The following is a 22,988-nucleotide window of genomic DNA, read 5'->3' as shown; positions in this document are numbered from 1 at the left end:
AGAACCAGACTGAGCGCGATCAGAGTGAGAACCAGACTGAGAGCGAACAGAGTGAGAACCAGGCTGAGAGTGACCAGAGTGAGAACCAGACTGAGTGTGATCAGAGTGAGAACCAGACTGAATGTGATCAGAGTGAGAACCAGACAGAGAGAGATCAGATTGAGAACCAGACTGAGTGTGATCAAAGTGAGAACCAGACTGAGCGTGATCAGAGTGAGAACCAGACTGAGAGCAAACAGAGTGAGAACCAAACTGTGAGCGAACAGAGTGAGAACCAGGCTGAGAGTGATCAGAGTGAGAACCAGACTGAGTGTGGTCAGAGTGAGAACCAGACTGAGTGTGATCAGAGTGAGAACCAGACTGAGAGCCAACAGAATGAGAACCAGACTGAGCGTGATCAGAGTGAGAACCAGATTGAGTGTGATCAGAGTGAGAACCAGACTGAGTGTGGTCAGAGTGAGAACCAGACTGAGTGTGATCAGAGTGAGAACCAGACTGAGAGCCAACAGCATGAGAACCAGACTGAGCGTGATCAGAGTGAGAACCAGATTGAGTGTGATCAGAGTGAGAACCAGACTGAGTGTGATCAGAGTGAGAACCAGACTGAGTGTGGTCAGAGTGAGAACCAGACTGAGTGTGATCAGAGTGAGAACCAGACTGAGAGCCAACAGCATGAGAACCAGACTGTGAGCGAACAGAGTGAGAACCAGGCTGAGAGTGATCAGAGTGAGAACCAGACTGAGAGTGATCAGAGTGAGAACCAGACTGAGTGTGGTCAGAGTGAGAACCAGACTGAGTGTGATCAGAGTGAGAAACAGACTGAGAGCGAACAGAGCGAGAACCAGACTGAGTGTGATCAGATTGAGAACCAGACTGAGTTTGATCAGAGTGAGAACCAGACTGAGTGTGATGAGATTGAGTGCCAGATTGAGAGCCAAACTGAGTGTGATCAGAGTGAGAACCAGACTGAGTGTTATCAGATCGAGAACCAGACTGAGTGTGATCAGGGTGAGAACCAGACTGAGTGTGATCAGATTGAGTACCAGACTGAGTGTGATCAGATTGAGAACCCTACTGAGTGTGATCAGATTGAGAACCAGACTGAGTGTGATCAGATTGAGAATCAGACTGAGTGTGATCAGAGTGAGAACCAGACTGAGTGTGATCAGATTGAGAACCAGACTGAGTGTGATCAGAGTGAGAACCAGACTGAGTATGATCAGATTGAGACCCAGATTGAGTGTGATCAGAATGAGAACCAGACTGAGTATGATCAGATTGAGAACCAGACTGAGAGCGATCAGAGTCGGAACCAGACTGAGAGAAATCAGATTGAGGAGCAGACTGAGAGAGATCAGATTGAGGAGCAGACTGAGAGTGGTCAGAGTGAGAACCAGACTGAGTGTGGTCAGAGTGAGAACCAGACTGAGTGTGATCAGAGTGAGAACCAGACTGAGAGCCAACAGCATGAGAACCAGACTGAGCGTGATCAGAGTGAGAACCAGACTGAGTGTGATCAGAGTGAGAACCAGACTGAGCGTGATCAGAGTGAGAACCAGACTGAGAGCGAACAGAGTGAGAACCAGACTGTGAGCGAACAGAGTGAGAACCAGGCTGAGAGTGATCAGAGTGAGAACCAGACTGAGAGTGATCAGAGTGAGAACCAGACTGAGTGTGGTCAGAGTGAGAACCAGGCTGAGTGTGATCAGAGTGAGAAACAGACTGAGAGCGAACAGAGCGAGAACCAGACTGAGTGTGATCAGAGTGAGAACCAGACTGAGTGTGATGAGATTGAGTGCCAGATTGAGAGCCAAACTGAGTGTGATCAGAGTGAGAACCAGACTGAGTGTTATCAGATCGAGAACCAGACTGAGTGTGATCAGAGTGAGAACCAGACTGAGTGTGATCAGATTGAGTACCAGACTGAGTGTGATCAGATTGAGAACCCTACTGAGTGTGATCAGATTGAGAACCAGACTGAGTGTGATCAGATTGAGAATCAGACTGAGTGTGATCAGAGTGAGAACCAGACTGAGTGTGATCAGATTGAGAACCAGACTGAGTGTGATCAGAGTGAGAACCAGACTGAGTATGATCAGATTGAGACCCAGATTGAGTGTGATCAGAATGAGAACCAGACTGAGTATGATCAGATTGAGAACCAGACTGAGAGCGATCAGAGTGAGAACCAGACTGAGAGAAATCAGATTGAGGAGCAGACTGAGAGAGATCAGATTGAGGAGCAGACTGAGAGTGGTCAGAGTGAGAACCAGACTGAGTGTGATCAGAGTGAGAACCAGACTGAGCATGATCAGAGTGAGAACCAGACTGAGAGTGATCAGAGTGAGAACCAGACTGAGTGTGATGAGATTGAGTACCAGACTATGTGTGATCAGATTGAGAACCAGACTGAATGTGATCAGAGTGAGAACCATACTGAGTGTGATCAGAGTGAGAACCATACTGAGTGTGATCAGAGTGAGAACCAGACTGAGCATGATCAGAGTGAGAACCAGACTGAGTGTGATCAGAGTGAGAACCAGACTGAGCGTGATCAGAGTGAGAACCAGACTGAGAGTGATCAGAGTGAGAACCAGACTGAGAGTGATCAGAGTGAGAACCAGACTGAGTGATGTTGCTAACTTTTGCTTGGTTCTTAATTTGGCTCTATTTAATCACGTTTGCTCAAGAGTCGCCAGGTATCTTTCGACACCGCCACAAGGTTCAGAACTGAATACTGATCAATGTCTCGATACACCAGTTAGTAAGTTCAAAAGCAATGCTCATTTATTTGCACAGTCAAATCTACTCATGCGTAAACTCTACAAACTAAACTACCACTATTACTAAAGCCTATACTTAGCTTTGGGCACCCACTTAGTCAGAGGAACAATGGTCGTTGCTCGGTTCTGTGGCTGCTGGGTTGAGCTGTTTACAGGGTAGCAACTAGGAGCGTCTATCTCGTAGCGTGCGTTGACTTGGGACTTACTTGGTCTGATGTAGCTGCTAGGCTGGTCTCTTTCTTCGGTGAGAGCTAAAGCCAAAGGAGGAAAATTCTCCCTTGGGTGATACCTCTTATACTGCAACGGGCTTGGCATTCTTTTGGGCGGGCCTTGAACTTGGCCTCAACTAATTGGGTCTTTCCCAATCAGCTGTATCGATTTTCCTCCAATAGAGGGGTGGTTCCCTGATTGCTGGGCGTGTCCTGGTGACTGTCAGTCTGCTTTGTCTTAGCTTCTTCTGGCGCCGGGGAGTCTGTCCTAACATTGTGCCTCTAAATGTTTCCCTTTTGTCCCAGGAGATGGCTCATGAGTATGTAAATCATTTGGTAGTTTCTGTCCTGTCTGATCGTTTAAGGTTCTAATCAACCGACAGAGCTTGCACCTGCTTGTTTCTTAGCATTGTCCAATTTTCCCTGCATTCTTTGTTGGTGTCCAATTCGTAATTTGGACGTGGCCATCCCAGATGGCTACACTCGCTCCTTGTGATCCTCAACGCGAAGCGTGAAGGATCACATTACTATGGCGTCTTCATCCTCTGATCCCCGGGGCACCCATGCTTAGGCTCTACACTGTCCTATCCTATGCAACACAATTTTACCAAAACCATTTTAAATACATTCATTATCATAAAATTCTACGGTGCGCTGTGACATCAATACATGCATTACAGAAAAATAAAAAACAGGAACCACTAACTATTCTCAATAAACTATCCTCATTTAAACAATCCAAAAATACAAACAATCCAAAAATAATCTATACATCTTAAACTGTACAAAATAGCAGCACACAAATTTATCTTGGCAGTCAGACACAGAGGTTTACATCTCTTTATTCCATAGAATACATTAAACAAAATGGATACTCTTTAATCCATCCCAATGGGTTCAGGGGTCTGGTAAAATTCGAAAATGGGAGGCCTAAATCTATATACTGGGGTGCGAGAGCGATATACTCTGTTTTGCCATTTCCTAACTCTAAGCGTTTGCACAACACCGCAAAGTATCGCCAGCACTAAGAGTGCTTCGACTACATATGAGAGTGAGTACCAGGTGATAAACTTATCACACCAGGTCGGGGTATTGCTTGCTGTCGCTGGGCTAGTTATCTCGGGGTTCCATGTATTACAGGGTTGAGAGTCATTTACGGTTTGTGTAGTAGGGGTCAGGGGGGTAGCGTCCGCAAGCAACTGAAGGGATCCCGCTAAGATCCATGTGAACACGAAGGCTGTCTTCATCTTTGTTGGACTTCTTTGTCTTCCTCTGGGGTTCCAGGGTTTCTGGAGTTCTGTGAACACAAGCATAATTTCTGTTATTATCTTGCTTAAGATCTCGTATGTCTGTCTATCTGTCCTTTATTGCCAATTTCCCTTTATAATTGGTCACCATCTGTGACATTTCATTTTTTTTTTAAACCGAAAATTTGGAGTAGACATCTAAGAAAAATACTGCCATACTGCGAGCCATCTCGCAGCCTGTGTGATTTACCATCCCAGTGTTTGAGGATGTAAATAGCATAGGGAAGCAACCTAAGGGTTGCCAAAACCAAACAAAAGAATTTTGAACATAACGAGCCAAAATGGGGTGCGTATGGGCTGCGACAGGTAAGAAATGGGTGGAATCCCCAGGTAGGACGGTGATCAATGCCGTATGTGCTCTACGCGAGCGTAGTTGACCAGAGGGGGGGTCCTCTGGCAGGGCGGGGACCAATGCCGTTTCTCCACTGCCTGAGCAACCGGCAAGAACGGGTAAGAAGTTGGTCGTCGTGGGGGGTTGCCTCTCGAATTAGGAGAGCAACTATGAGTCGGGTTCTGTCGACAAACCAGTTCCTCTGAACTATTGTCTGGGACAAACTTCTTCCATTAACAGCCGGGGGGCGTTAAAGGAGTGGTGACGTGGGGCCGTGAAAAACTTTCCGAGTTTACACACAACACTTAACGATAACACTAACGAACAAACATTCAACAAACATGGTGCAGGTTCCATCAGAAAGGACACCGTATCTCTCCATCGGTTCCTTTTTTCTCCATCATCTGGACACCTCATTGCTCAATAGCGAACAGGGTCGCAAAGGGATTTGTTTGGTGGGAGTCAGACTCTAAGTCATCATCTTCTCCCGGCTGCCAAACTCTTGTCTGTAGTAACCGTGCTGAAGCTGCTTGGAGTGAATTGGGGTCCATCTCATCATTCCGGATGAGCCTGAACGAATTGTCTCGGTGCCAGAATCGTGTGTCGAGGTTGGAGCTACTATGCTTCAATCCGTGATCGTCGGGCGGTGGTTCTGGGTCAGGGGCTTTGATGTAAGTGATCTCAAATAGGTCGATAGAATCATGCTCAGAATCGCTGGGAGTGGGGCCTGGTGCAGGGGTGTAGTCGTTACGTGGTGTGATGTGGCTGTCGTCATCGTGATCGCTATCATTGTCACTGTCGCTGCTAGTTGAGGGAAGGGAGAGGCGGAGTCGTGTCTCTGGGGGCAGAGTTGAAGTCATGTCTGAGGACAGGCTGGAGTGGTTGGGTGAGGGTAGGAATACGTCATCTGTGGGCGGGGCGTGCTCGTCTGCTGCTGCGAGCAGGATGTGGTGTGTGTGGTTATTCTGTGAGCCGTAAGCCGTGAGCTGGTTTATATGAAACCACACAGACTTACCATTTGGATAGGTTATTTTGTATACTGAGGGGCTGACTTTGTCTGAAATGGAGTATGGTCCTGAAAATTTGGGGGAGAGGAATGAACTGGGGTTCTCAAGGGAAAGCAGACTTCCGGTTGCGGCTATGCCTAGGTAGGTCGCACATTTGGCAGCTCCCGCCGGGAACGGACTTTTGGGCTCTCCAGCGGGGCCCCGATGGCAATTGTTTGACGGCTTCCAGTGTGGGAAGGTGACAGCAAGGTCCCCCCGACATTATATGGATTGGACCAGGAGTGGAGCGGTTAAAAAAGTGATCCTGGGGCAGCGAAAAGTGCGAGGGAGGAAAAGCAAGATGGCGGCAGGTGGAGACCAAGCAGCGTGGGCGCAGTGGTCGCAGGAGCAGCAGGAGTTTCTTAAACGCTGCTCTGAGGAGCTGAAGACAGAAATGCTGGCACCAATGAAGGCGGCGATTGAGAAGCTTGTGAAGACCCAGAAGGCCCAAGGGGCGGCGATCCGGGAGGTGCGGCAAAAAGCCTCGGAGAACGAGGATGAGATCTTGAGCCTGGCGGTGAAGGTGGACGTGCACGAGGCGCTGCACAAGAGGTGGGCGGAAAAATTCGAGGACCTGGAGAATAGGTCGAGGAGGAAGAATCTTCGGATTCTGGGTCTCCCTGAAGGAGCGGAGTGGCCTGATTCCGGGGCATATATGAGCACGATACTCAATTCGCTGATGGGTGCGGGAGCTTTCCCGAGGCCCCTAGAGCTGGATGGGGCTCATCGGGTCCTGGCAAAGAGACTCAAAGCCAACGAGCCGCCAAGGGCTGTAGTGGTGAGGTTCCACCGCTTTATGGACAGAGAGTTTGTCCTGAGATGGGCCAAAAAAGAGCGGAGCAGCAGGTGGGAGAACACGGAGATCCGAATTTACCAGGACTGGAGTGCGGAGGTGGTTAAGAAGAGAGCTGGTTTCAATCAGGCTAAGGCGGTGCTCCATCGGAAGGGGGTGAAGTTCGGTATGCTGCAGCCAGCGCGATTGTGGGTCACGTTCCAAGATCGGCACCACTATTTTGAAACGCCCGATGAGGCATGCAACATTATACAGACTGAAAAGTTGGACTCAAATTGAGGGTTTGTCGTGGGGGGATGTTTACTGTGTTCACTGTGTTTATTACGTTTGGGGAATGTTCTTTTGGTTTGAGTGCTGGGTGGGGATGGGTGAATGGATTTGATGTGGGGGCTGTGGGAGAGTGTGGGCGTTGGTGTTGGAGGGGCAGGCCCCCACGGAGGAGGAGGGGGAGTGGAGGCCCGGGGATGGGGAGTTGGGGTAAGGCCGCAAAAAGGAGCTGCGCCAGAGGGGGCGGGACCGGCTCAGGAAAGCGTGGGCTTTTTCCCGCGTTAGGGAAGGATGGGTGTGGGGCTGGGGGGGAAGGGCGGTGCTGTAGAGGAGCGCACACTGACTGCCATGGGGAGGGGGGGATTCTCACACTGGGGGGGTCGATGGAATGGTGGGAGAGGCCGGGGTCAGCAGGAGTCAGCTGACTTACGGGGGTGTCATGGGGGAGCAAAATGGCTAGATGTGGATGTGGCGGCGGGAGGTGGGAGGGGGGAACAGGGTTGCTGCTGCATTGGCCAAAGGGGTGCTGGAAGTAGGAGAGGTAGTCGAGGCGGGGGTCCACTGCCTGGGGGACTGGAGGGTGCGGGAGGCGCGGGCACGTGGCTGGCCTAGAAAAGGAGATGGCTAGTCGGCAGGGGGGGGAGGGAGGGAGGAAAGTAGCCCCCCAATCCGGCTGATAATTGGGTGGAGCTGGAGTTGGGGGAGGAGAGGGACCAGCGCCCGCTGTGGCGCCTTGATGTGGGACTATTGGCGGATGAGGGGTTGTGTGGGTGGGTGCGGGTGTGCATTGAAAGATATTTGGAGGCCAACGACAATGGGGAGGTGCAGGTGGGGGTAGTCTAGGAGGCGCTGAAGGCAGTGGTCAGGGGAGAGCTAATCTCCATTAGGGCCCACAGGGACAAGAGGGAGGGGAGGGAGAGGGAGAGGTTGGTGGGAGAGATTTTAAGGGTGGACAGGAGGTTTGCAGAGGAGAGGATACTCAGGGAGCGCCGGAACCTCCAGACGGAGTTCGACCTGTTGACCACGGGGAAAGCAGAGGCACAGTGGAGGAAAGCGCAGGGGGCGACGTATGAGTATGGGGAGAAGGCGAGTCGGATGCTGGCACATCAGCTTCGTAAGAGGGAGGCAGCGAGGGAGATTGGTGGAGTTAAGGATAGAGGAGGGAATACGGTGCGGAGTGCGGTGAGAATAAACAAGGTATTTAGGGATTTCTCAGGGGATCTGTACAGGTCTGAGCCCCCAGCGGGGGGGGAGGGGATGCGACAATTCCTGGATCACCTGAGGTTCCCGAGGGTGGAGGAGGAGGAGGTGGCTGGTTTGGGGGTGCCGATTGGGCTGGAGGAGCTGGTTAAAGGATTGGGGAGCATGCAGGCGGGGAAGGCCCTGGGACCGGATGGGTTCCCGGTTGAATTTTACAGGCAATACGTGAACCTGCTGGGCCCGTTGCTAGTGAGGACTTTCAATAAGGCGAGGGATGGGGGGACCTTGCCCCCGACAATGTCTAGGGCGCTGATTTCTTTGATCCTGAAGCGGGACAAGGATCCGCTGCAATGTGGGTCGTATAGACCAATCTCGCTCCTCAATGTTGATGCTAAGTTGCTGGTGAAGGTGCTGGCTACGAGAATTGAGGACTATGTCCCGGGGGTGATTCATGAGGACCAGACGGGATTTCTGAAGGGTAGGCAATTAAATACAAATGTGCGGAGGCTCCTCAATGTGATTATGACGCCCTCGGTGGAGGGGGAAGCAGAGGTAGTGGCAGCTATGAACGCGGAGAAGGCCTTTTACCGGGTGGAGTGGGAGTATCTTTGGGAAGTGTTGCGGAGGTTTGGGTTCGGGGAGGGGTTCATCAGTTGGGTCAGGCTGCTACATAGAGACCCGGTGGCGAGTGTGGCTATGAACCGGCGGACGTCGGAGTACTTTCGGCTGTGCCGGGGGATGAGGCAGGGGTGCCCCCTATCCCCCTTGTTATTTGCACTGGCAATTGAGCCTCTGGCCATGGCACTGAGGGAGTCCAGGAAATGGAGGGGACTGGTCCGGCAGGGAGAGGAACACCGGGTGTTGTTCTATGTTGACAACCTGTTGCTGTATGTGGCAGATCCAGTGGAGGGGATGGTGGAGGTCATGCGGATCCTAAGGGAGTTTGGGGACTTTTCGGGGTATAAACTCAACGTAGGGAAGAGTGAGCTCTTTGTGGTGCATTCAGGAGACCAGGGAAGTGGGATAGATGAGCCACCGCTGAAGAGAGCGGAAAGGAGCTTTCGGTATCGAGGGATCCAAGTAGCTAGGAGTTGGGGGGCCCTGCACAGGCTCAATTTGACGCAGTTGGTGGAGCAGATGGAGGAGGGTTTTAAAAGATGGGATATGCTGCCACTCTCGCTAGCGGGTAGGGTGCAGTCGGTCAAAATGACGGTCCTCCCGAGGTTTCTCTTTGTGTTCCAGTGCCTTCCCATTATGATCCCCAAAGCCTTTTTCAAACGGGTAAGTGTGAGCATCATGGGTTTTGTGTGGGCGAATAAGACCCCGAGGGTGAAGAGAGTGTATCTGGAGCGTAGCAGGGACAGGGGGGGGCTGGTGCTGCCAAATTTGTGCGGCTATTATTGGGCAGCCAATGTAGCGATGATCCGTAAGTGGGTAATGGAGGGAGAGGGGGCGGTGTGGAAGAGGTTAGAGATGGCATCCTGTGTGGGCACGAGCCTGAGGGCGTTGGTGACGGCACCGCTGCCGCTCTCGCCGACAAGGTACACCACGAGTCCGGTGGTGGCGGCGACGCTGAAGATCTGGGGGCAGTGGAGGCGACACAGGGGTGAGGTGGGAGCCTCGGTTTGGTCCCCGATTCGGGAGAATCATCGGTTCGTCCCGGGAAGGATGGATGGGGGGTTTCGGAGCTGGCATCGGGCAGGGATTAGAAGAATGGGGGACCTGTTCATCAATGGGACGTTTGCGAGCCTAGGGGCGCTGGAGGAGAGGTTTGGGCTACCCCCGAGAAACGCTTTCAGGTACATGCAAGTGAGGGCGTTTGTGAGGTGGCAGGTGAGGGAATTCCCACTGCTCCCGGCACAGGGGATTCAGGACAGGGTGATTTCGGGTGTATCGGTTGGAGAAGGCAAAGTTTCGGCGATTTACCAGGAGCTGAAGTAAGAGGAGGAGGCCTCGGTGGAGGAGTTAAAGGGCAAGTGGGAGGAGGAGCTGGGGGAGGAGATAGATGTGGGTCTGTGGGCTGATGCCCTGAGTAGGGTTAATTCTTCCTCCTCTTGCGCCAGGCTCAGCCTAATACAGTTCAAAGTTACTCACAGAGCGTATATGACAGGGGCGAGGTTGTGTAGGTTCTTTGGGGTGGAGGACAGATGTGGGAGGTGCTCGGGAAGCCCGGCAAATCACGTCCATATGTTCTGGTCGTGCCCGACACTGGATAGGTTTTGGAGGGGTTTTGCGAGGACTATGTCCAAGGGGCTGAAAGCCCGGGTCAAGCCGAGCTGGGGGATTGGGATTATTGGGGTAACGGACGAGCCGTGAGTGCAGGAGGCGAAAGAGGCCGGTATTCTGGCCTTTGCGTCCCTGGTAGCCCGGCGGAGGATTTCGCTCTTTTGGAGGGGCGTTTGGGTGTGGGGGGGGGGGGGGGGGGGGGAGGGGGGGGGTCCCTATTGGTGTTTTAAAATGTCATATGGGGGGTTATTGTATATGGGGGAAATCCAATGTATAATTTTTGTATAATTTTTGATTGTTGTGTTCTTGTTTCTTTCTTTTTGTTGGGGGGGGGGGTTTGTTGAAAATCTGTTGAAAAATTTGAATAAATATATATCATTTTTTAAAAGTAAAGGGGAAGCATAACTTGTTGTCCTATTGTAAACTCAGTGGCGTGTACTGTTTTGTCGAAACAGGCCTTGCTCTGTTTCTTCCTGGTTCCAAGTCTCACTGCTGCGGCGAGTTGGGCTGCCTTTATGTTCTGTACTAGTTGTGTAACTGCATTTTCATGCGTGAGGGCTGTAACTGCGGGGCTGGCCAAATCCAGTCCTAGTAAATACTCTGTCTTTCATGGGGCGTCCGGCCATGAGGGTGTGAGGGGTGTATCCTGTGAATGTAGATACTGTGTTTCATAAAAACATCAAAGTGAATGGGAGAACTGAATCCCAGGTGCTGTTCTGCTGTACCATTTTCCTGAGGGTGGCTTTCAATGTCCTATTCATTCGTTCTACAATACCACTTGACTTGGGGCGGTATGCGATATGGAACTTTTGTCTAATGCCAAAAATCGTGAGGACGTTTTTCATTACACGTCCTGTGAAATGGGAGCCTTGATCGGACTCTATACTGCGTGGGAGGCCCCATCTTGTAAACATGTAGTGTGTTAATATTTTAGCCGTTGTCTTGGCCGTATTAGTTCTTGACGGAAATGCTTCCACCCATTTTGTGAAGGTGTCTGTGACCACCAACACATACTTATAACCATTTCTGCACGGGGGTAGGGGTCCGATATAATCTATCTGGAGATTTGTCCAGGGTCCATTAACGGGGCAGGTATGGCTAAGTTGAGCCTTTTTAGCATATCTGTCCGGATTGTTCTGGGCACAGATTAAACAATTCTCTACGTAGTGTGTGACATCGGTTTTTAAATCAGGCCACCAGCAGAGCGGTCTGAGGTGGGCTAGTGTGGGTTCAGTTCCTTGGTGTCCATGATTGTCATGGAACTGACAAATGATCTGGTTCCTGTCCTGGCTGGGAACTATATAAATGCCATCCTTTAAAATCACACCATCATGTGTGGTGATTGAGTTTTTAAACTTGTCGTACGGCGCTGGGAAGGTTCCCTTTAAAACTTCCTTGTGTTTCCTGTCCTCTTTCTGGGCCTTCGCTAAATCCTGAATGTTGGTCTGTGAGACCTGAACTGTGTGTACTGGGGTGCTTTCGGGGGGGTTCCAAAAATAACCATGCCTGGAGCCTGCCTTCACTAGGGCGTCTGCTTTAACGTTACCAGGGGGGGAAGAACGGTGATGACTGCGAACCTTAATTATGCCGTATTTCCTGTCCTTCGCTGTGTCTAAGATACGGCGGAGTAATGGGGCTGGGGGTAGGGGTTTACCGTCGGCGGAAACAAATCCTCTTGTTTCCCGAGTGGTAAGAACTCTGTCAAACTATTGCAGACATACAAGCTGTCTGAGTAGATGTCTGCTGGGGTTGGGAACGAGTCTGGGTGGTCTACAATATACACAATTGCTGCCAGCTCTGCTGCCTGCGAGCCTAAGTGTTCTGGCAACTTCAAGGAAATTTCATCTAGGGCGCGTCCCTGCGCGTCCTCTACATATATACCGCAACCGGTAATTCTCTTTCCGTTTAACACTCTGGATGGGCCATCCACATATATCTTCAGGGGTGCGCCCGTATCTGTGGGCTGGGGTCTCTGGGGTGTACTACCTGTTTTCCTGGGGGGTGTTTTGGGAATAAATGGGCCTGTGTTGTGTTTAGTGGTGATGATCTCACATTCGTGAGGGGTGCCTGCATACTGCAGATTATCGGCAAGGAATGTGTGGGTCTTGGTTCTTTTTGCCGTGATGTCCCGTCCCTGTATAAGAAGGGTCCAACGGGCTGCGCGGATTTGGCTGACTGTGCCATCTTTAAGTCGGCCATCGAACAATAGCTGTGTCGGTTGCTACCTCTATAGCGTACGGGGAATGTGGATCTGGGACCTGTAGTGCGGGGGCTGTGCTGAGTGCTCTTTATAAAGCGTCCACGGCATCTGTATGCTGTGGAAGCCATTCCCAAGGTGCCTGCTTCTTGAGAAGTTCGGAAAGGGGCGCTGCCTTAGTGGCGAAACCGTCAATATGGTTTCAGCAGTAACCAACAAGCCCTAAAAATGACCGGAGGGCTGAGACATTGTGGGGAAGGGGCAATTTGACGATTGAATTCTCTTGTGCTCGATCTCGCGTTTACCATGAGTGATCACTGTTCCCTTTTTCTTTCAGAATCTGGGCGTTCTTGGGGTTGACTTTACAACCAATTTCTTTTAGGAGTGCTAGGAGTTCAGCGAGAAGCAATATGTGGTCTCCCTTTGTGTCTGTCTGTAGTAACAAGTCGTCTACATACTGGACCAGACAATCGGGGCGGGAAAATTTTGCTAAACTATTTGCCAGCTGTCGGTGGAAAATGGAGGGGGAGTTGTGGGAGCCTTGTGGAAGGCAAGTCCACATGTACTGTTGCCCTTGGAATATAAAGGCGAATTTGTCCTGGCATGCTTTAGCCAATGGAATGGACCAGAAGCCATTACTAATGTCCAAAACCGAAAAAGTTTTTGACTGGAGTCCCTATTTGAGCATGGTCTCGGGACTCATGGCTACGGTGGGGGCTGCTGCTGGGGTTACTTTGTTCAGTTCCCGGTCATCAATGGTCAGGCACCATGATGCATCCGGTTTCCTGACGTGCCAAATCGGTGCGTTGTTTGTGGAGGCTACTGATCTGAGTACGCCTTAATCCAACAAACTCTCTATTACTTTGGAGATTTCTCCCTCTGATTCCTGGGGAAATCCGTACTGCTTCTGGGGTTTAGGGTCGGGATCTGTAATGTTCATAAAGCCAGCCAAACTGCCACAGTCATGCTTGTGCTGTGCAAATGCTGCTTTATGTTCCTGCAGGACTGCCCTAACCTGTTTGTCTGCACTAATGGCTCGAGGGTCGAACCAGAAGTCTCCTACTGAGCTAATCCTATTTACGTATTCTCCTACTGTGAGCGTGGCGGGGGCTCGTGCTACCTTTGCCATTCTCCATACACACTTGTTAACTGGATCAAAAGAACGGTTATGGGAGCTCATGAAATCGATCCCAAGGATATGTTCTGCTGTCTGGGGCAGATCAACTAAAACTACGGGGTGCTTGGTTGCGATGTTCCCTATCTGTATTGCTACTGTGATGTGCCCTGCTGTAAATGGCCTGCAAAGCCGCTGAGTGTAATGGTGTCTGTTGTGGGCCACGTGTCTCGCTGGAACATCGTGGAGGAATTGAGTGTGGTGCGGGACCCTCCTGTGTCCCAAAGAAATTCCACGAGTTGTCCCTGAACTTTGCCTGCTACTACCGGTCTACCGGACTTGTCCCAAAAGGTGTCACAGACCCAAGTTGGGGAGCCCGAACACCGTCAGTCGGTGCCGTTCATGTCTGCATTCTCTGAACGGGCGCTAACGCTATGGATCGGCTTTGCCCTATTCCTGTTTAGGGTGCCTGTCGGTTGGTTTCTCTGCTGCTTTTGGGGCGCGTTGCACTCTCGTGCAAAGTGTCCTAGCTGTCCACAATTATAACATTCCTGAGCTTTTGGCTGGGGTTGGCTGTTCCTGCCCTCATTTACCCATGCGGGGTTCTGGTGTGCCTTAACTGGGGTTCTGGTGTGCCTTAACTGGGTTCATTTCTGCCTGCTCTTCATCGGGTGTTATAAATGTGGTTTTGCCTGCAATTGATTGCTCCCAAGCGCGGGACAATCTCTTCAAAACCCATTTTTCATTGTGGGCCTCATCTGAGGGGTCATAATTTGCGCAAGCCTTTCGTCCTGCTTCTGTGGCGTGGGAGACTAGAATTCGGGTCCATTTGGCCATATTATCTGGGGCAAATGGGCACGGGCTAAGTCTCCAAAAACTGCAGTAAAGTGAATCCACAAACGTCCAGCAAACACTGTGGGGTGCTCTGTCTTCTTTTGCCTACACTTATTTAGGCCTTCTATGGGGTCTCCTCTATTATAGCTGATCGCATCAAGGATCGCTGTGTGCATCTCTTGTAGTGTGCCTCCACCTACATTCTGTGGGTCGGGAAGGGCTGCTACGACTGAAGGGTCGAGGCTTAAAACTGTAAGCTACACTTGCTCCTTTTCGTCCAGGCCGTACATGGTTGCCTGTTGTCTGAGCTTCGTGAAAAATTGGTGGGGGTCTGAAGTGGGAAGGAACGGTGTAATTTTCCCACACGCGTCCCGTAATTGGGTCACGGTTAACGGGGTTCTGTAAAGGAAGTCTGCTTCCACAAGGTGTGTGGTCACAGGATTCATGGGGGTGTGTTCTGCCTGTTCGGTTGGGGGTTGGGGCGCTTTCCTTTTCTGGTTTTTTTCCTGCGTACATGTCCCATGTACATATCTATGGGCAGTCTCGTTCAATTCCTGCCAATCGGGGCCGTCTTTTTGATATAATTGGAGTCCGAATGTACTCTGAAATCCATTTTGCACGGACAGCAGAGATTGCAATTCTGCAATTTGCTTCCGGCACTTTGCATGGTCTACTGAGCTCTGCCTTTGTTCCGTTGTGGAAGTATGGAGTGCTTGTAGAGCTGCTTTTAAATCATTGCACTGTTTCTGCAATTTCTCAACTTGCTGTTCTGTTTCTTGTCTTACCAAGACCGCACGTTGCGTGTCCTGGTAGGCCTTATCGTATTGTGTCTGAAAACTGTTCAAATGCGTGAGACAAGACTGATGTGACCACTTGGCATCATCCACCTCTCTGTCCCTTGCTGCTAACTGCTCTTTCAGATCTCAATTCTCTTTCCCTACCTCACTCACGTCTACCTCACTGGTTCTGTCTCTTTCCTCTATCTCTCTACGGAGCGTCCTAACGACCTCCTCTGTGTCTCGCAATTGTGCCAAACAGGAGATGATTGCCATCGGCTTGCGAGCTTTTCCCAAGCTCTTCTTGTGGATCTCTGACAGGTCTCCCACAAAGTATGTCCTATACTCCCGGGCCCTGTTTCCTCATTATCACAGAATTCACTCCAAAGGGGTCATCCTTTCCCTTTGAGATATTTTCTGATCTCTTCTTCCCAAACGGGACACTGTCCTACTCTACTGCTGGTCGCTGCGACCTCAAATTCCTGGGGGTTCATAAGGTGTTCCATTGCCTTCATTGCCATTTTCTCTACTAGGATCTCTACCGAATTTGGAACAGGGCATGATAAAGCAGTGACGTAAACACGGGTACGGCTTACGCTAATTTCCGGCCTACAAAACTCCCAACAGTTTTTCGCAACAAAATCTCTCAGGTTTACCTTACATCCCTGTTAGTACGCATGCATTAACACACTTCCAAATCTCAGAGGCTTGATCAGTACTGTTTTGAAGCTTGTGGTTTTCTGTTCCCAATTGGATTCTCAATTCAAATTTTGGGTTCTCTCAGAGTGGTTAGGCCACTTCTAAGTCGGGTTCCGTCAGATGTCGCCAGTAAATGTTGCTAACTTTTGGTTGGTTCTTAATTTGGCTCTGTTTAATCACGTTTGCTCAAGAGTCGCCAGGTATCTTTCGACACCGCCACAAGGATCAGAACCGAATACTGATCAATGACTCGATACACCAGTTAGTAAGTTCAAAAGCAATACTCATTTATTTACACACAGTCAAATCTACTCATGCATAAACTCTACAAACTAAACAACCACTATTACTAAAGCCTATACTTAGCTTTGGGCGCCCACTCAGTCAGAGGAACAATGGCCGTTGCTCGGTTCTGAGGCTGCTGAGTTGAGCTGTTTACAGGGTAGCAACTAGGAGCGTCTATCTCATAGCGTGCGTTGACTTGGGACTTACTTGGTCTGATGTAGCTGCTAGGCAAGTCTCTCTCTTCAGTGAGAGCCAAAGCCAAAGGAGGAAGATTCTGCCTTGGGTGATACCTCTTATACTGCAAAGGGCTTCGCGCTCTTTTGGGCGGGCCTTGAACTTGGCCTCAACTAATTGGGTCTTTCCCAATCAGCTGTAACAATTTTCCTCCAATAGAGGGGTGGTTCCCTGATTGCTGGGCGTGTCCTGGTGACTGTCAGTCTGCTTTGTCTTAGCTTCTTCTGGCGCCGGGGAGTCTGTCCTAACATTGTGTATCTAAATGTTTCCCTTTTGTCCCCGGAGATGGCTCAATAATATGTAAATCGTTTGTTAGTTTCTGTCCTGTCTGAACGTTTAAGGTTCTAATCAACAGACAGAGCTTGCACCTGCTTGTTTCTTAGCATTGTCCAATTTTCCCTGCATTCTTTGCGGATGTCCATTTTGTAATCGGGACGGGGCCATCCCAGATGGCTACAGTGATCAGATTGAGAACCAGACTGAGAGAAATCAGATTGAGAACCAGACTGAGTGATTAGAGTGAGAACCAGACTGAGAGAAATCAGATTGAGAACCAGACTGACAGTGACCAGAATGAGAACCAGACTGAGTGTGATCAGAGTGAGAACCACACTGAGTGTGATCAGAGTGAGAACCAGACTGAGTGTGATCAGAGTGAGAACCAGAGTGAGTGTGATCAGATTGAGAACCAGACTGAGAGTGACCAGAGTGAGAACCAGACTGAGAGTGACCAGAGTGAGAACCAGAGTGATTGTGATCAGAGTGAGAACCACACTGAGTGTGATCAGAGTGAGAACCAGACTGAGTGTGATCAGAGTGAGAACCAGACTGAGTGTGATCAGAGTGAGAACCAGACTGAGTGTGATCAGAATGCGAGCCAGACTGAGTGTGATCAGAGTGAGAACCAGAACGAGTGAATAGAGTAAGAATCAGACTGAGAACCAGACCGAGAGTGAATAGTGTTCCAGACTGAGTGAACAGAGTGAGAATCAAACTGAGAATGTGACTGAGAACCAAACTGAGAGTGAAAAGACTATGAAAATTAGAAACATTATCGGTCTTTTAGTCTCTGTGCAAGGTATCTCTACTGAACTAAAAAAAATTCAAAACATAACTTAGTTTCTTCAAAATGCAGATCTGTAGGTATTCATAGTCTTGACCAGTTACTGAAAAGATACTGAACCGATTTTATGTATTTAAAATTTTGCTTGTTGAAGGCTACACAATTGATTCTGCATTCTTATAAGACAACCAACACAGCAAGTCTGCAAACTGTGTTCTAAAACTTACATCCCATGTATTTGTTACATTTGGAATTATATCAAATGGATATTTAGCAGGATCAGCATTAATGATTACTGGACCACCAACTAAGGTATCGCCTGCAGGCACAGCAGCTGTAATTGTAGTGAGTAGATGATGGATTCCTGCATCTTCTGGAAGGTCAATATTTAATGGGTTCACACCAGAGATAGTTGGTGCACTGTGAATACCTGGATGGAGGAAACAGTGGATAAGACAGGTTTCTAACTGGGTACAGTATTTAAGCAGTCCCATTAAAGAAAAAAACACCTTTTTCTTCTTTTCACAGATTTCATGATCGTGGAATTAGGATTATTGTTCGTGTGGTGAATAAACACTCACATGGACAGATTTGGGTTGAACCATCTCTTTCCATATTGTCACTCGCCAGCCCCCAAACACCACCCTTAAAGGGAAAATTATAATCACATGCTCCATCAGCAGGTGTCAGGCGGTATATTTGGGCAACAATAAGTATATCTATTTTAAATAGGGAAGGTTGGATGAGGAGAAACAACAGAGAGATCTGGGTGTTAGGTTCAAAATATATAAATTGCAAGATCTCATGTAGGTTATAGAAAAAGGTGAGTTTAAGATAAAGGTTGGATGAAATGGGTGAAGTTACAAAACATACACATATACACTTATTGTTAACCAATTGTACCACCTCTCACCTGCAGATATTGGAATTCTGTTGGACACTATTTTACTCATTCCACAATCTCTTCAATATACCCTTGATTTTCAGAATTATTCCCTGCAACATCTGCAAACTTGGGCACCACACCCACTGGTCCTATATTCATATCATTGATGTAAATAGTGAACATAAACAGTGCCTGTGGGGCAATGTTAACCACTGAGAAATTGCTCTTAACATCTATTTTCATTTACGTTCCTTCAAGTCTGTTTTTAATCCAATCCCTTCCCTTCTTATTCAGTAGTCTCCTGTATGCAATGTACACAGGCCCACTGAAAGTCCCTATGCACAATATCTTTTTGCATTTCCCTCATCGGTCACATCCCTCAACTCCACACTCAGTCTGGATTAAGGCTGGCCCATGTGTCTCACAACCTCAACCTGTATGGACAATTTATTGTGTTGTTTCCCCATACACATTTATAAAAATAACATTGTTAATCCTTGCTGTCATCACAACAATAGAAGTAGCCATTAACTAATTCATAACTGTGGCGCAATTAAATGTTAAATCTTTACAGTTGACACATCATTTAAAAGGCACTGTCTTGCTTGCTGCAAAGAGAAAACAACTAGAACTGTGCCTCGTATTCGTCATACTCAAGCGATATGACATTTTAAGACCATAAGACATAGGAGCAGAATTCGGCCCATCAAGTCCGCTCCGCCATTCTCATATTTCCCATCCCCATTCTCCTGTCTTCTGCCCTTAATCCCTGATTCCCTTATTAATCAAGAACTTATCTATCTCTGTCTTAAAGACACTCAGTGACATGGACTCCACAGCCCTCTGTGGCAATGCGTTCCACAGATTCACCACCCTCCAGCTGAAGAAATTCCTCCTCTCTGTTTTAAAGGATCGTTCCTTCAGTCTGAGGCTGCTTCATGAGGTTCTAGTTTCTCCTCCCAGTGGAAACATCGTCTCCACGTACACTCTATCCAGGCCTCTCAGTATTCAGTAATTTTCACAATTATTAGATTTTTGACAAATTAGAAAAAGACTTTGTCAAACCATTGCTCATGAAGACCGGTTTCCTTTTTTAAACAAACATTACTAATTTCCTAATAATATATTTTGAATCATTTCATAAGCATATTATTACAGTAAACAATTAGCAGCATTCAACAGGAGAAGAATTGAAATTGTTAAAATGATTGCATGCAACAGCCAAAATTAAAAAAAGAGAATCAGCTTGTTATTAAGCATTTATAAATTATGTGATACGACTGTCTATTCCTGTTGGTTTGAAATATAATGACGTACACAAATATTATCAGCAAAGATACTTTAAAATCTTCATAGGAATTAATCATTTTAAAGTGACTATTGCTATACGCTGTGTTAAATGTCTTCATTTTTAAAAATGGGTGTAATATTTAACCTTAGTTAGTTATAAATGCGAACCTGATAATGATTTGAATAAAAAGAAGACAGACAAAGTTTTCCACATTTTCTGCAGAGTAATTCCAGGGGGTAGAGCAGCGTATGGCTTTTGATCATGGAGTTTTTAATTTCTTTCTGAAGTGGAAGCAAGGTTGATACATTTGTCAGGAACTCAAAGGTTACCGTCGTCTCCAGGTATCCAACACAAACATTGGCTGGTTACACCTTCAAAACCATAGAGATGGCATTTGTAGGAAGCAGGTATTCAACCATAGACTTATTATAGCTGCCTTGATTGAGTTTAGCTTAAACATAATCCATTCAGTGTGTTAAGAAATGTGATATTCCAAACAGCAGTTTACTACATTCCCAGCCATACGCAAGTGCCGAATTATATGCACCACATGTTTCACAGAATCATTGAATCCCTACAGTGCAGAAGGAGGCTATTTGGCCGATCGGGACTGCACCGATCCTTTAAAAGAGTACCCTAACCTTGGCCCACTTCATCGTCCTATCCCCGTAACCCCATCTAACCTTTGGAGACTAATGGGCAATTTAGCATGGCCAGTCCACCTAACCTGGACATCTATAGACTGTGGGAGGAAACCGGAGCACCCGGAGGAAACCCACGCAGACACGGGTGAACGTGCAAAATCCACAGTCACCCAAGGCCAGAATTTAACCTGGGTCCTTGACGCTGTAAGGCGGCAGTGCGAACCACTTTGCCACCGTGTCACCCTGCTTGTTAGCTGTTTGTTACAGCTTTCTCACTCTCTACGTCAAGAGGAAGCACAGTAAAGTTCATGTGAGAAGAATGTTTCTGATTATTTGTTTTCTCCAAAAGGCATGAATGACTATCTATGTTAAGTGATTAAATTGATTTCCAGATTTAAAATATTTGATTTTGATCGCGAAGTTGGTTTTTAACAATGTTTTAATGGTGAGCCGCCCTTATCTAGTCAGGCCTAGTGGAGTGGCTGCAATCATTGAAGGTGATGATATTCTCATACCTAAGAGTACCCAATTATTTTTTCCACTTAAGGGGCAAATTAACGTGGCCCATCCGCCTAACCTGCACATCTTTGGGTTGTGGGGGTAAAACCCACACAGACACGGGGAGAATGTGCAAACTCCATACGGACAGTGACCCAAGGCCGGGATTCGAACCCGGGTCCTCAGCGCCGTAGGCAGCAATGCTAACCACTGTGCCACCGTGCTGCCCGATGTTCTTATACCTAACCATGCTTTTCACATCCCACTTTCCCCTCCATCCTACACTCTTTTGGTTTACAAACTCCAAATCGTTCAAACACACCTCTTTCTCACCCTTCCACCCCACCCCCAACCTACCCACACCACAATCTTACCCTTGTGCACTTTCCCTTTCAGATACCCAAAACTAGCAACCCGATCAAGCATTGGAGGAACATCAAAATGGGAGTAATGATGAACATCCAGCATTGTCACTTGATTTCACAATCTCAGACGATAGATTTGAGCTGAATGTGATGGGTACAAGTGGCCTGGAGCCAAGGCAGGGGACAAGACCAGCATAGGTGCCAGCTCGCCAGAGGACAAGGCTACATATGAGTTCCACTGAACAGCACTCAGACGATGTGGCAACTTACAGAAGAATACTGATTATATCCACAATCCTTGGTACGTTGGGGAGCATGCCATAAGGGTTATGGTCAATGAAGAGGAGTGTGGAGGAGTCCAGCATCAACTTGGCACAAAGCTCTCCACAGAGATTGGAGCCCATCCTTTTTCAGCATGGAAGTAATAGCTAACTCCAAATGAACACTTGTGGATTCAAGTATGATGCAACATCTGATGGTTGGTATCACAGCTTCCACTTCAGCACCAGCAGCAGCCGCCTAAGGTTTGAGTGCTGTTGTGGATGATCATTTAGACGAGACTGAGGAGGGACATGATATATAATGATGAGGGGCATAGTTAGGGTAGACAGGAAGAAACATTTCCCCTTGGTGGAGGGATCAATGGCCAGGGATATAGATTTAAGGTAAGGGGCAGGAGGTTTAGAAGGGTGTGAGAAAAACCTTTTCATCCAGAGGGTGATGGGAGTCTGGAACTCTCTGTCTGAAAGAGTGGTGGAGGCAGGGACCCTCATAACATTTAAGACGTATTTAAATGTGCACTTGTGCTGCCAAGGGATACAGGGCTATGGACCAAGTTCTGGAAAATGTGATTAGGACAGTTGGATGGCTGTTTTTGAGCGGTGCAGACGCGATGGGCCGAAGGGCCTTTTCTGTGCTGTAGACCTCTCTGACTCTATGCGGCCATCATGGTCAGCCTGCTTCTCTGCAGTTTATCTTCCAACAAATTACCAAGGTTCCTGAGGTATCAGCTGGAGAAGGTGACAATGGCCCTACGGAGCGAAAAACCTGTTGTCCCCTCTCAGCAAGATAGACCCTCCCATTCCTGACACACTGGAGCTAGAAGCATAAGAGTTAATCACCTTCACAGCCACCATGTATCTGCTAACAATTGCACAAATATGGCACCCAGCACGATTTGCCACCGCTCCTCAAATTGAAGGATTTGGTCTCCTCTACATTGGGGAGACTAAATGCAGACTAGATGACCGTTTTGTAGAACACCTTCGCTCAGTCTGCAAACATGACCCCCAACCTCCCCATTGCTTTCCCTTTTATCTCCGCATCCTGCTGTCATGCCCACATGTTCATCCTTGGCCGCTGCAATGTTCCAGTAAAGCTCATCTTCCAGCTGGGCAGATTGCAGCCCTTGGGACTTAATGTTGAGTTTGGCAACTTTAGATTGTGACCTTCCTCCCCCATCTTAAACCCCTTTATTTTAATATCCCATAAATGTATTGCCTCAATGCAACTCTCACACCAACCACCCCCACCCCCACCCCCCACCCACTCAACCCCACCCCAACCAGGCCATCTGTCTTTTGTTCTTAAAGTTACCAGTTTTTGTTGCAGTTTCTACATTCCCTCTCCTTTCAGTTCTGATGAAGAGTCTGCGGACTTGAAACATTAACTCTGTTTCTCTCCTAACAGATGCTCACAGACCTGCTGAGTTGTTTCCGGCGTCCTCTTAATATGATGGAGGTGTTTAAGGTTAGTAGGTATGGAACAGAATAGGTAGAAGCAAATTGCTCCCAGTGGTGAAGAGTCTGGAAAAAGTGACCGGGAATGCAAGATTAAATGGCCTAAATTTTCAGCCTAAGCAGACTTTGGCTGGAGTTCTCCGGCTGTTGGGAGTCTCTGTTTACACTGGCAGCGTACCCCTGTCTGCATGTTTCCCGTCA

At 48.4% G+C, this 22,988-nt stretch overlaps 1 protein-coding gene across 2 annotated transcripts in view; it reads right to left on the bottom strand.

Moving 5' to 3' along the window:
- LOC140388340 (cadherin-related family member 3-like) overlaps positions 1–19,843 on the bottom strand; it is a 132,094-nt gene extending 112,251 nt beyond the window's left edge. The window contains exons 1-2 of one of the 2 annotated variants that reach the window (XM_072472341.1): positions 19,709–19,834; positions 17,592–17,794 (exon numbers count right to left, since the gene is read on the bottom strand). In XM_072472341.1, the coding sequence (XP_072328442.1) occupies positions 17,592–17,794; positions 19,709–19,754 (249 nt within the window). In that variant the 5' untranslated portion in view covers positions 19,755–19,834. Of the gene's footprint in view, positions 1–17,591; positions 17,795–19,708 lie in introns of both variants that reach the window. The other variant, XM_072472342.1, reaches the window with a different exon arrangement.
- Positions 19,844–22,988: the final 3,145 nt, after the last annotated feature.

The sequence above is a fragment of the Scyliorhinus torazame genome, chromosome 13, assembly GCF_047496885.1.
Source record: "Scyliorhinus torazame isolate Kashiwa2021f chromosome 13, sScyTor2.1, whole genome shotgun sequence".
Lineage (NCBI taxonomy): Eukaryota > Metazoa > Chordata > Chondrichthyes > Carcharhiniformes > Scyliorhinidae > Scyliorhinus > Scyliorhinus torazame.
This window is presented reverse-complemented; position numbering and strand designations above follow the sequence as displayed.